The sequence below is a fragment of the Girardinichthys multiradiatus genome, chromosome X (genome assembly GCF_021462225.1).
Source record: "Girardinichthys multiradiatus isolate DD_20200921_A chromosome X, DD_fGirMul_XY1, whole genome shotgun sequence".
Taxonomy (NCBI): domain Eukaryota; kingdom Metazoa; phylum Chordata; class Actinopteri; order Cyprinodontiformes; family Goodeidae; genus Girardinichthys; species Girardinichthys multiradiatus.
Genome location: NC_061817.1, coordinates 12,348,204 through 12,361,945, shown reverse-complemented (window position 1 = coordinate 12,361,945; position 13,742 = coordinate 12,348,204). Strand labels below are relative to the sequence as shown.

At 42.6% G+C, this 13,742-nt stretch overlaps 1 protein-coding gene across 1 annotated transcript in view; it reads right to left on the bottom strand.

Moving 5' to 3' along the window:
• The window catches only part of LOC124862781 (microtubule-associated serine/threonine-protein kinase 1-like), a 73,798-nt gene that overhangs the window by 21,005 nt on the left and 39,051 nt on the right, over positions 1 to 13,742 (bottom strand). The window contains 4 exon segments of the mRNA XM_047356909.1: positions 1,676 to 1,777; positions 2,664 to 2,873; positions 3,531 to 3,625; positions 10,727 to 10,790. Of these exon segments, the coding sequence (XP_047212865.1) occupies positions 1,676 to 1,777; positions 2,664 to 2,873; positions 3,531 to 3,625; positions 10,727 to 10,790 (471 nt within the window).

The following is a 13,742-nucleotide window of genomic DNA, read 5'->3' as shown; positions in this document are numbered from 1 at the left end:
TGCTAGGTCACCAGTTCACCTCCGAAGTCAGAACTTGGATCTGGGAATGACAACTAACCCAACCTAACTATGTTTGATTTGCAAGTTGGAAAACCATTAGGATATGCTAATCGCTTAGCCCAGTGACAAGCTAACCACTATTAGCAATACTAGCTAGCAATTTATTTCTTTGCAATTTATGTATGTAAACACAAACTTAAACCTTTTCAGTAGCAGATGTTATACAGTTCTTTTATATAAAAAAGGAACTGATGAAACACAGAACATCCAAGGTGAAAATATCTTCTAATATTATTTGCTTCATTACATTTACCCAAAACATTTTATCAGAATAGTGGCAGGACATTGACTTGGACATTTCAAAATGTAAATTTGATCCTTCTTTAAATATGCTTTGTGTGCAAGTAAAACCGTCCCATTTCTCTATTAGCTTACAGACAGAATTTTCTTTTAGTGCTTGCCAATATGTTTATTTTATTTTGTCCTTTCTTGTATTTAAAAAAGTAGCAGACACTATGATGTTGCCTCTGCTACCGAAATGAATAATTATGGACCTCTCACAGCAGGGGGGTAAACAAAAGTATTTTATGTTTCCTTAAATCCTCTTATATTATAGTTCTAAAGCGGAAATTGCAATCAACAAAAACTGGTAAGACCAGGTCAATGTCTTACATACGGGTCAATGTCTTACATACGCGACAGATTGGAAATTACTCAAAAAATTCTGAGTAGTGCATATCTGCAAATAAAGCCCAAACCATGACACGACCTTTACCATCGTTCATATAGGGGATAATATCATCCTACTGACTCATATTTATTTTAAATATCACATTGATCATTGATCATATTGAATTGCTTTATCCAAAAAATAGAAGAAATAAATATATAATACTGGGCTTTTTGTACCTTATAGGTTTATTACCAAAAAGGGCTCACAAACACAAACGGTTCTGCGTAACTGTGTCAATTTTTATAAGTCCTAAACATCTTATTTGCACAATCAATTTATCCCATGATAAGTTCCTACAACAGAATTCTACAAGTCAGTTGTTATAAGCCTCATAAGCCTGTACAATTAATGCAACGTCTGCCACCATCATAGAATCTTGTTACTACTGACATCAGGAAAATGACAAGGACAAAATAATGCAATTCAAAAGCAGTGGCTAGTACATTGGGACAAAAATCAATTCTTCATGACACTTTTTCAGCTGTTGTACCCAGTCCAATTCAGCATGGAATGAGTCATGTGGGGTTGCAGAGTTGATATCCTCTTATAAAACAGTCAAACTAGGCTCTACAGATAAACACCCACTTGGACATCCTCCAACATTAAATAACACCACTGTTACAATATGACTGACTCAGACTGGAAAGCAGCCAATCAGCAGGACTGCTGGAATTAGCTATACTGTGGCAGGACAAATTTTAATCTAAATGCAAATGTCTTTGCCCAGTGCAGAGTCTTCCACCTATGGTTTTGCCTGTTTTGATTTTCTACCCCCTCCTGTGTAAAAGATCGGGGTACTTAAAAGCTTGAAAATCAGTATACATGCACATGTTTATTTAGTAAAAAATCAGTTTTCCTCAAGTGACAAGAGCTTTAAAATGCCTTGTAATGAACAGTGTGGCTGGAGGAGGTCTAAGATCATCGCAGCAAAAATAAACTTACCAGACACTCTAAGAGCCTCGCAGGTCGGGAAATGATGATTAGAAGCTTTTTCACCAGCTCTGTGACAAAGGCTACTTCAGAGCTTTCAGAGCGCTTAAAGGCCTAGCACAGAGACAGAGAGAGTAGCACAAACATGCACATGTAGAACAGCAGTCTACGCATAGCAAAGACAAAAACTTTTTGAATAAGGATGCTTAAGCATGATGTATGAGAAAAATCCAAACAGAAACCCCAAAAAATGTGTTACAGTATGTGGATTTTGTGGAACATTTAGATCTTTAAAGTATGCATGACACTTTAGATGTGCTTCTCTTTCTAAAAAAATGATGTATACTGAGAACAGGGAGCTGGAATTCACAGTGTTCTGCTGCCTCATGTCCAAGTACATCATTTTCCCATGATGTCACATTTTTGTTTTATTTTTCCATAGTAAAGGATTAACTGTTCAGCTGGAAATAATTTTCAAGCCCTGTGAGTGTGCCCAAGTGGTCAGATAATAATTAGACATATTAATCAGACAGTAAGTGATGCCATACATTTCCCTTTCACATTCTAAGCATCTGCTTAGCATAGTGCAAGAAAAAAATAGTTATTATTGGGTCATTGGTGCAAAAAGTGTTGATTTTGTAGCAGTGGTGTATAATATGTGTGGTATACAGGACGTCTGAGAGCTGTGGCACACGTGATATGATTTTTGGATAAGGATGGTGACAAATAAGTATGCTGAAGTGTTAAATGAGTAGAAAGAAGATGTGAGAGTGTTATTTTTCTGTGGCTTTGTGTCTTCCTATCAAGTGATTCAGTCAAGCTAACTGAAAAGGGTTGGGAATTCTATGATATGTTTTATCTACTCAGCCAAAAAACATGCTCAATTAGCCACAGTTACCTACATCTAAATGGACTGAACTTATATATTGCTTTTCCAGTCACAAAGACCACTCAAAGCACTGTACACTACAGCCACATTCATCAAGCTACTTTAACTTACGTCATGAAGCAGCTTCTCAAGATTCTCCTGTAGTTCAAAGAAATAGACAGAAGTGATGAGGCCCTCGCGTGATTTGGCCAAGCAGTCTCTGGCCAGCTCAGCTATCTGATGATGGATGAAGCTGAGGACTCCGTCGGCCAGTGGAAGATCTCTCTCGGATGAGAAGGCCTGGGTGAACTCAGCCAGCCTCTCCTCCATCTGTGCTGTGGCCTGGTGGAGCAGACAAGGTGGGTGACAATGAAAGCGTGAGAGGAAAATGTGGGGGAATAGAAAGTGGTAGGATTAATGAATGAGATAGGATCTAGAAAAAAATATTCTTTGAACTAAAATTAACAAAGCTGCTGTATTAATCATTGTGACAGTCTTACTCTGCGGACTTATATTTATTATATCACAATGTCTGTTTTTGCTGATTAACTTTTATAAAAACAAGCCCAAAAAGGTCCTTCTACAGATGTATTCCTTGGCAAATTCTCAGCTTGATTTTTATCACTGTAAAAGCTTTAAGCTAATTTCCTCCTTATATCCACCTCAGGCAGAACGTATGAGACGAGATAACCAGCCTTTATTTAACAATTCAGAGCTGTGGGAGAGAGCAAACCAGTAAAAGGGCTTAGTAGCATCACATAATATGATTTGATATAGTTTTATCAGGTGCCGAGCTCCCCTCACTGGATGCCTGATATCAAATTTGTTCAAGCAGGAAGGAGAGCCAATTTATAGGATTTGCCATGAGAACTGAAATGTTGCTTTACTGCTTTAAAGGGATTATTCATTCAACTACAATTAATTTTATTCTTGCTGAAAAAGAAATTTACTGTGGAGCAAATTTGAATGTGTTTCTAATTGTCATAGTCAGCATGTTACCTTTGGAAAACGTTCTTTGTACACATGGTTCATCATGACGATCTCATTGTCATAGCAGGAGGAAGAGCGTCCCGGGCTGTAAGAGGTAAAAATGGCTTGATATAGTACAAGAACATATTAAACAGAGATGCACTGAAACATCAGCCGTCTTCCAGAATCAAATTTTAGCTTGATTGGACCTGAAGGGTCATTGGCGTGTCAGAAACTAAATAATTTGATATTTTAATGATTAGTGAATTCACCATCCCTAAACAGAACAAAATCGCAGTAGCAGCTATTCTCTTCGGTGTGGAAATTCTTAACAAGGAAAGAAGACTCAAAGTTAACAATTTTTAGTATCAGTGGGTTGTTTAAAATGAAATCAGAGGAAGCAAAAATGTGCAAGAAGTTGTGTAAAAGGAAATGTATTTTCTAACAGTGTTTTTCAACCCCAATCCTGAAGGCACACTGCCCTACATGTTTCAGATGTTTCCCTGCTTCAGCACACCTGATTTCCACTAATGGCTGATTAACAGGCTTTTGCTGAACTGCAATCATCTGAATCAGGTGTGTTAAAGCAAGGAAAGATCTAAAACATGCTGGGCAATGTGCCTTGAAGACTAGGGTTTAAAAGCACTGGCCTATGAGACACCAAGACATGTCTGTGGTTCATTTAGGCTTCAAGAGAGAGCAAATCTTTGTGCAGATAACAGGAGGACTCAGAGTTGCTGTTTTATTCTATAAGCTTTCGACCTCTGTCTTTTTTCTGGACCTGGAAATACCATTAGCTTTCGCTCTCTCTCTCAAACACACACACACACACATAATGTTGCAGTTGTTTGAGACAAATCATAATCAGTTACAACTGGCACAAATGCTTACAAAAATGTAAATTAGCAAACAAATTCTGATTTGTTCATCATAATTAAATTAATGTATCTATCTCTTACATAATATGTACGTTCCTCAAAATCTGCCCTTATGCCAAATGGTCCATCCTTTTTTGACATTTGCTATGAAAATCAGGCACCACATTAAAAAGACACCACATCTTGTTACTTATAATCCTAAATCCTAATAATCCTGCTTAATTACGGCTAGAATATATCGTGGTCAGCACTAAAACAATGCTACTCTATAGTGCCTTGCAAATGTATTGACACCCCTTAGTCTTTTTCATATTTGGTCACGTTGACACCTCAAAATTCAATGCATTTTACTGTGATTTGTTGTGAAAGACCAATCAACAAAAAACCCTGCACAATGTAAAATGGAAGGAAAATGTTCCAGTGTGGCATGTATATGTATTCAGCCCTCTTTACTCTGATACCCTAAAATAAAATCCAGTTCAACCAATTCACCAGACTAGTAAATAGAGTCCACCTGTGTGTAATTTAATCTCATCATAAATCCTCAGAGGTTTGTTTGGGAACTTTAGTGAACAAACAGCATCATGGAAACCAGGAAACACAGCAGAAAGGTTAGGGATCAACTTGTGGAGAAATTTAAAGTAGGGTGAGAGTCTAAAACAATCACCCAAGCTTTGAACATCTCACAGATGTCTGTTCAATCCATCTTCTGAATATAGAAACAGTAAATATAGAAACAGTAAAGTTCAACAGTTTGTTCCTGTAAATGATAAATCATCTTTAAACTCCAGGGTTAATTGTAGAGTACCACAGAGTTCGGTACTTGGGCCAATTCTCTTTACTATATGTAACAGTAGTTAAGTTGTACAATTCCACTTGCTTTATGTATAAGTGCAATGGGGAAATAGCATCCCCCTCTCGGTGTGGCTGGTTATAAGCTGCTGGCTACGGTGTATTCGGTGCCAGTCTGTGAAAGCTGCACAGAGGTGAGTTGCGTTTTTCAGCACAGGGCATAGAAAAACATTAGCAATCCATAAAACATGTCTTTATGAATTTATACACATTGAGAGTGGTGGGTGCGAACTGGATGTGTACTTGACACCAGTTTTTGCACTTTCAGTTTGTTTAATATAGAAAGACACTCTGCATGCTAAAGCTAAATGCTAACATGAAGCTCTGTTGTAGTGTGCCGTACGAAGTTGAAGTCGATTGCACTGATACGAACCCGTTATGTTCTCACGCAGGTACACACTTTTTTTGTATTATATTCTTATTATTATATTCTTTATTGTACATTGTAATTTTTGTTTTAATAATCTGGCCAGTCTGTGAAAGCTGCACCAGAGTGTGCCGTATGAAGCTGAAGCCGATTGCACTGATACAAACCCGTTATGTTCTCACGCAGGAAATAAAATGTCTGATCGACCAGAAACTCCTTGTCTTCCTTCATTAAAAAATCACACAACGCAGAGTCAAGGGGTTATTTGGTCTGCTCTGAGACTTTGGAGTGCAGCAAGAATCGGTTACATTGGTGTCGTGACCCGAGCTTCTGTGATCCTGTTCAGCGGTGGGGCCGTCTATTTCCTGGACAGTGGTGGGAGTCGCCACGTGGACTGTGTGGGAAACCCGCCATTTGCTGTTTCCGTTGGGACATTGAGGTGGGATTCTGTACTAAAAAAAAAAAGGGGGAAGAATGGAAAAGAAACCCTACCTTGTTTAACAGAGGCAGTAGCAGCACTCCAAAGGAGAATGAAATAGAAGAGCTGCTCAATCATGGCAGATTTTCCCAGTTTTGGCAAAGGGAGGGGGAAGGTTAGTTTTTCCCCGCTGCATTCAGCTGGCAGGGGTAGGGCAGGTGGGCTGATAGCTCCAATTTCATCCACGCCCTGGGCCATCTTTGTTGAGTCACATGAGGAATCTGCTGATGGAGCCTGTGATAATTTACATCATCCCAAATCAGACACCGAACCCACTACAACGAGCCTTTATGCAGAGATAGCAACACAAATTGGGTTTCTATTGGGGATAGGATTGCATCTTGTATTGAGTCTCGTTTAGGCTGTGGAATGGGAAACAGTGGGATTGGGTCTGCCAGTAATGTGCTCTCAGAACCTTCACTATTGAATGTGATTGTAACATCTGATGTTAAAGAGCCTGTTTGTTTTAGAGGGGATGGGAGTGAAGCATGCAGTGTTCAAGAATGGGAAGAAATGATGATTACCTATTTGAAAAGAAAGGGGGTACCAGTAGCTGAGCAAGTTGACAAAGTGCTTAGTAAATTGTCGGGGAGGGCACGAGAGATAGTCAGGGTAGGCATACGTAGTAAGCCATCTTTAAACCTTAAGGTGGGCCCAGAGCCCATTTTTGAGATCCTAAAACAACACTTTAGTGACACTGTTTGTTCAAACATGCCTTTAGCTGACTTTTACGCAACATTACCTAACTTAGGTGAGACCTCTTTCGATTACTGGCTGCGGTTGAACAGAGCCATGGACCTAACAGAAGACTGCCTCAAAAGACAGAATAAGTCCTTTGCATACCTGACGAAAGAACTGACTGCAATGTTAATTCGTCACTGTCCAGATTCGGAACTGTCTCTTATTTTCAAGTGCAAGCCTCTGCAGCAGTGGACAGCTGCTGACGTGCATGAGAAGTTGCTGGAACATAGCAAAGATCAGAAGTACGGCCCTCAGCTTAGTGCATCCAGTGCCTTAAGTTCTCACCAACAAGAGGTGAGTCCTCATATGCAACAAGTGACATCCAGTAGTAAATATACAGCACCATCACCAGCCTCTACCTCAGTACCCTCTGTTGGACTTAATGCACAAGCGCCTGCTGATCGTCTTGATCATGTGATAGCCCTGTTAGAGAAAGTTCTGGAGGGGCAGCTTTGACAAGCAAAGCTACCTGCTACAGATGATGTCAGAGGTCATCGGAACCAAACACAAAAAGTAATGCCTTGTGCAATCTGCAGTGACACTGAACACTCTACCTATTACCACTGTAGAGTCAATCAGCTGTGCTTCCTCTGCTATGCTGCTGACCACACATGGGCTCGGTGCCCCAGGGCCCTACCTACCAAAGCGAGGGGTTGTGAATCAGCTGCTCAGCAGCTGGGAAACTAGTTGGCCTACATGTGGAGGGGGCAAGTGTTAGGCCTGAAGTTGCCCCTGAACAGACTGATTTTGCTGATTTGGAGTCTATATACCATACCGTTTGTGAGGAACGACAGCTAGGACGTCGACCAGTACTTCAGAATACCCAAAGATTAAAACAGCATGACGAACTGTTCTATGAAAATGTGACTCTGGGTGGCAAAGTCTCTGTTAAAGCAATGCTTGATAGTGGTTCCATGGCCTGCACCCTCAGCAGCGATCTGATGTCACAGCTGTTACATCATGCCGTATTGCAGACCTCCACCTTGCAATCCACTGATGTTGTTCTCATTGGTTGTGGCGGTTCAAGAACAGTTCCAACAGGTGTGTGTGATGTTGCAGTGGAGATGTATGGCTGCAAAGTTGTGGTGCCTATGCTGGTGGTTGCAGGACAAAGTGAGGACCTTATTGTAGGCAGCAACCTTATGAGGTATTTGGTTAATCACCTGAAGGGAAAAGGAGATTTAGGGGAGACATGCAGCAAGACTTTGAATGTTGAGGATACGTCTGCTAAAAATGTGTTGAGCTTAATGTCGGAAGTGGTGGTTCCAGAGAGTGTTGGTGATAAGATTGGAACTGTCAAGATAAAGAGAGCCATCACCTTGGAGCCTTTGACTGAGCACCTGGTTTGGGGCCGGCTGCAGCTAATAAATAGTGAGGAGGTGGGCAGTATTGTAGTGATAGAACCCACAGCAGCAAGGTCAAGGCCAAGATCAGTTATGGTTGGGAGAACAGTGGCATATCTGACCAGTGATGGGTGGCTCCCTGTAAAAGTGTTAAACCCTTTTGATAAGCCAATGACTCTAAAACGAAACCTGAAGTTGGCTGATGTGTTTACCTGTGCTTGGGTGGAGAACTTCAACCTCACTGGCTGCTACTTACAGCAGAATATACAACTGCCGACTGACTCGGCACAATGCAATGATGAGCAGAGTCTAGTCACTGATGTCTCTACCCTGCCAGATCATCCATCTTCACGGCAAGTGACAGGTGGTAGTAACCCTTTGCATGCTGTGCTGCAAAATCTGGGGCTGTCTGATATTGATATCGACTCATGTGAAGTGTCAACAGCTAGCAAAGAGCATCTGGTCAACCTCATAGCCCAGTTTGAGTCCATCTTCTCACGAGACAAGCTAGATTGCGGCAAAGCTAAAGGCTGTCTCCATCGGATTCGAGTGGTGGATGACGAACCGTTCCGGTTGCCATGCCGACGTGTGCCACCAACTCATTATGAAAAACTAAGACAGGCTCTGAATGAAATGGAAAGAACGTGAAATAATTCGGAAGTCTTGCAGTGAGTTTGCATCACCATTGGTCTTAGTTTGGAAAAAGACTGGTGATTTATGAATTTGTAATGACTTTCGCTGGCTTAATGCTAGAACTATCAAAGATGCCCACCCACTTCCGCATCCAGCTGATGCGCTGGCTGCTTTAGGAGGGAACGGATTTTTCTCTACAATGGATCTGACTTCAGGTTAATATAATGTGGAGGTGCATGAGCAAGATCGTAAGTACACAGCATTTACGTCGCCATTTGGGTTATACGAATATAATCGTATGCCACAAGGATTATGCAACAGTCTGGCAACCTTTATGAAGATGATGTTGGGCATTTTTGGAGATCAGAACTTCCTCAGTGTGCTGTGTTATCTTGATGATGTCCTGGTTTTTGCCCCCACAGAAATGGCACTGCAGCGCTTACATATGGTTTTCCAGAGGCTGCAGGCTCACAATCTCAAGTTGGCACCAAAGAAGTGCCATTTCCTGAGGCAGTCCGTGAAATTCCTGGGACACATTGTTAATGCTGAAGGGATAAGGTCAGACCCTGACAAAATAGCATCCATTACATCCCTTACGGAATCAGACCTCATGGAAGAAGGTTCAAGTGTTCCATCCCAACAGAAGGTTCGCTCGTTCCTGGGAATGGTAATGTTCTATCAACAATTCATTCAGAACTGCTCATCTATTGCCAAACCTTTGTTCCGGCTGACATCTGGGGATAAAGGTCCTCGGGGTCCGAGAAAAAGGCGCCGGCTGGCACGTGCAAAGCTTCGTGAGGAGGATTGGACGGATGAATGCAGGACAGCTTTCTGTGAGTTGAAGCAGGCATTGTTGGATCGAGTACTCCTGTCCCATCCAAACTTTGAGGAGCCCTTCCTTCTATCTGAATCAGAAAAGCTTTATTGCCAAGTACGTTTTTGGACATACAAGGAATTTGTTTTGGGGTGTGGGGGAAAGGGAGAGTGTCAGGGTGGTTTCCGGGCTTTGTTAACCAGGCTGGTGGCAGATGGGAAAAAACTGTTCTTGTGGCGTGAGGTTTTGGTCGGATGGACCGCAGCCTCCTGCCAGAGGGGAGAGTCTCAAAGAGTCTGTGACGGGGTGGGAGGGATCAGCCAGAATCTTCCCTGCCTGCTTCAGGGTCCTGGAGGTGTACAGTTCCTGGAGCGACAGTAGACTGCAGTAGAATGCATCTGTTGATGCTTCCAGCAGTGGTCTTGGTGCATTGCTGTCTCAGGTTCCTGCTGGGGCTTCTACATCCAGGCCCATCACCTTTGCCAGTAAGACACTCAGTCACGCACAGTCCAAGTATCCTGCACATAGGCTGGAGTTCTTTGCGTTGAAGTGGGCGGTGTGTGATAAGTTTCATCATTGGTTAAGGGGTCATCCGTTTACAGTATGGACAGATAATAACCCTCTGACTTACATACTGTCTAAGCCAAGATTGGATGCATGTGAGCAGAGGTGGATTGCAAAACTAGCACCCTTCCAGTTTGACATAAAATACATTCCTGGTCCTAAAAATGTGGTTGCTGATGCACTGAGTAGGGAACCCTTTGTGCAGCCCAGTACCTCCCATCGCTTAATAACAGTGCCATATTATGATCTTCTGGCTGAGGCAGAAGCAGTTGTCACGGGTGGAGTACAGGAGGCCTTCGGATGGACTGTTCACTCAGCCGAAAAGACCCCAGGCGATGGCCAGCCTATTTTTTCTCAGTGCACAGCTGTTGTGCAGGCTGGGGGAATGACATCTTCTGAGGTGGGAGCTGTTTTCCAAGTTTTTAGAGACCATGACTCCAAGGTGTGGAAGCATGCTCTTCTCCTGCCTCAGTTCTCCCAGACTGTGGTCACACCAGATCTATCTGATTCTGCAATCTTATCACAAGAAGAATTAGGGAGGCGACAGCGGTCTAACGATGCATTGTGTAGGGTGATCTTCTATGTGAACGAGCTAATGAAACGGTTGATACAAAAGACTTCTGAAAACATGGACCAAGTTGACCGTGAAAAATGGTGTACTGTATAGAGTCTCTAGGAATCCTGTAATAAAGGCTAAAACCTACCTGTATGTTGTTCCACCGGCCCTGCGCTCTACTGTTCTGAAGGGGGTCCATGATGAAGCGGGTCACCAAGGTCGTCGAAGAACCCTTTATCTTGCCCGGCAAAGATTTCACTGGCCTGGCATGGCTAAACAGGTGGCAGAGTATGTGCAGTGCTGCAAACGATGCGTTATTAGCAAGTCACCTGAGCCGGAGGCTAGAGCACCATTGGAGAACATCAGGACATCAGAGCCCCTTGAACTGGTTTGCATAGACCTTTGGTCGGCAGAGGACTCTGCAAACAAATCAGTGGATGTGCTTGTGGTCACTGACCACTTCACAAAGATGGTGCATGCCTTTTTATGCCCCAACCAGTCTGCTAAAGCAGTGGCGCACCAACTACGGCATAACTACTTTTGCATCTACGGCTTTCCTAAACGATTTCACTCTGATCAGGGAGCGAATTTTGAGAGTGCGCTAATCTCAGAATTGTTAAGTGTTGCTGGTGTCCAGAAGTCCCACACAACTCCATGTCACCCAATGGGGAATGGTTCCTGTGAGTGGATGAACCGCACTTTGGGCAATATGATTCGTGCTTTACCCCCAAGAGCTAAGCAGAGGTGGCCTGATGCGCTGAAAGCCCTCACGTTTGCATACAACTGCACCGTCCATGAGACGACTGGCTATGCGCCATTTCTGTTAATGTTTGGCAGGGTGCCGAGACTCTCAATTGATGTAATCTTTGGTACGGTCATTGACCATCATGACATCGCGGATTATGATCGATATGTTCTGACATTAAGGAAAGACCTCAAGGAGGCTGTGGACATTGCACAAGAGGTGGCATGTAGACAGTTGCAGCGACAAACAGATCTCTACAACCGGAAAGTTAGGGGATCCCCTCTGGAGGTTGGTGACCGCGTCCTTTTGGCCAACAAAAAGGGGCGTGGCAAAAGAAAAACTCGCAGATCGCTGGGAGAGTGTTGTCTATACAGTTGTTGACAAGAATGACACGAGTCACACATTTAAGCTGCAGAATGATGCCACAGGGCAGTGGAAGGTTGTGCACCGCAACCTGATTATGCCAGTGAACTTTCTCCCACTCGGGGATGACTCTTTTCAGGATGAAGGGGGTGTCTCTTCTGTCTCTGGCTCGCTGATGGTTGATGGTGATGGAGAAGCTGTCTGCGACGTGTCTGTGGCATCTGTTGGGTACAGGACAAAAGCTTGGGTTTCTGATTTACCATCTGAGGTGTCTGACGAGTTGCTGATGAATGAGGATGCTCAACTGGAAAGCGCTGTTATGGAGGTGCCATCCACTGCTGAATGTGACACAGAATGTTTGCCTTTGGTTCAGGTCTATGGCTCACCTGAAACCGTCACTCCCACTAGAGACCAAACTGTTGTTGACGGGGTGGGACGGACTCATGCTAGGTCAAGGGTGGGAAGATTACTTAAACCTGTTTCTAGATTGATTGAGATGATGCATCAGAAGACTGAAAAGGTTTCTGTTCTGTAGGGTGCTAGTTCCTGTTGTTGTGTCTGAAATGAGAATTGGGGTTTCATAACTGTGGGGATGTTTTTACGTTTATTTATCTCTGTCAGGATGACATATGGTTGCAATACAGTAAAATATGTAATGGGCATATTATTATTTTTTGCTTCCCTCATGCATGATGAAGGGGTCTGGCCATCTTCTTGTGCTGATTCTTTTGAGAATAGTCCTGACTGGATTTTGTTTTGTAACCGTACTGTCTGGGATTGCTGAGCTGATTTATCACATTTTAATAGCTGTGTATGAGCTATTAGGAACTGTCTGTGTTTGTGTTTTTGTTCTCTGTTCTTTTCTGGGTTGCTGTGGTGTACCTGGTTTGGTTTTTGTTTTTGTGGGTGCAAGTGGAATTCAGCAGGGGGGAATGTAACAGTAGTTAAGTTGTACAATTCCACTTGCTTTATGTATAAGTGCAATGGGGAAATAGCGCCCCCTCTCTCGGTGTGGCTGGTTATATGCTGCTGGCTACGGTATTCGGTGCCAGTCTGTGAAAGCTGCACCAGAGGTGAGTTGCGTTTTTCAGCACAGAGCATAGAAAAACATTAGCAATCCATAAAACATGTCTTTATGAATTTATACACATTGAGAGTGGTGGGTGCAAACTGGATGTGTACCTGACACCAGTTTTTGCACTTTCAGTTTGTTTAATATAGAAAGACACTCTGCATGCTAAAGCTAAATGCTAACATGAAGCTCTGTTGTAGTGTGCCGTACGAAGCTGAAGCCGATTGCACTGATACGAACCCGTTATGTTCTCACGCAGAAAATAAAATGTCTGATCGACCAGAAACTCCTTGTCTTCCTTCATAAAAAAAATCACACAACGCAGAGTCGAGGGGTTATTTGGTCTGCTCTGAGACTTTGGAGTGCAGCAAGAATCGGTTACATATATATATGCTTCCAATAGGTCAAATTATCAGGCAGCATGGGATAAATTTTCACTGTTACGCTGATGACACTCAGCTTTACTTATCCATAAATCCTGATGAGCCCAACCAGTTAGATAGACTACAAGCATGTCTTGAAGATATAAAAACTTGGATGACTTTAAATTTTTTGCTTCTAAATTCAGACAAGACAGAAGTTGTCGTCTTTGCACCGGAGTCTTTAAAAAAGAAACTGCTTAGTCAATCATTTAACCTGGATGGCATTAAATTGACCTCTGATAATAAAGTAAAAAACCTTGGTGTTACTTTTGACCAGGACATGTCATTTAAATCCCATATTGAACAGGTTTCTAGGATTTCCTTCTTTCACCTCCGGAACATTGCCAAATTAGAAATATCCTGTCCAGGAGTGACGCTAAAAAACTAGTCCATGCATTTGTTATTTCAAGGCTG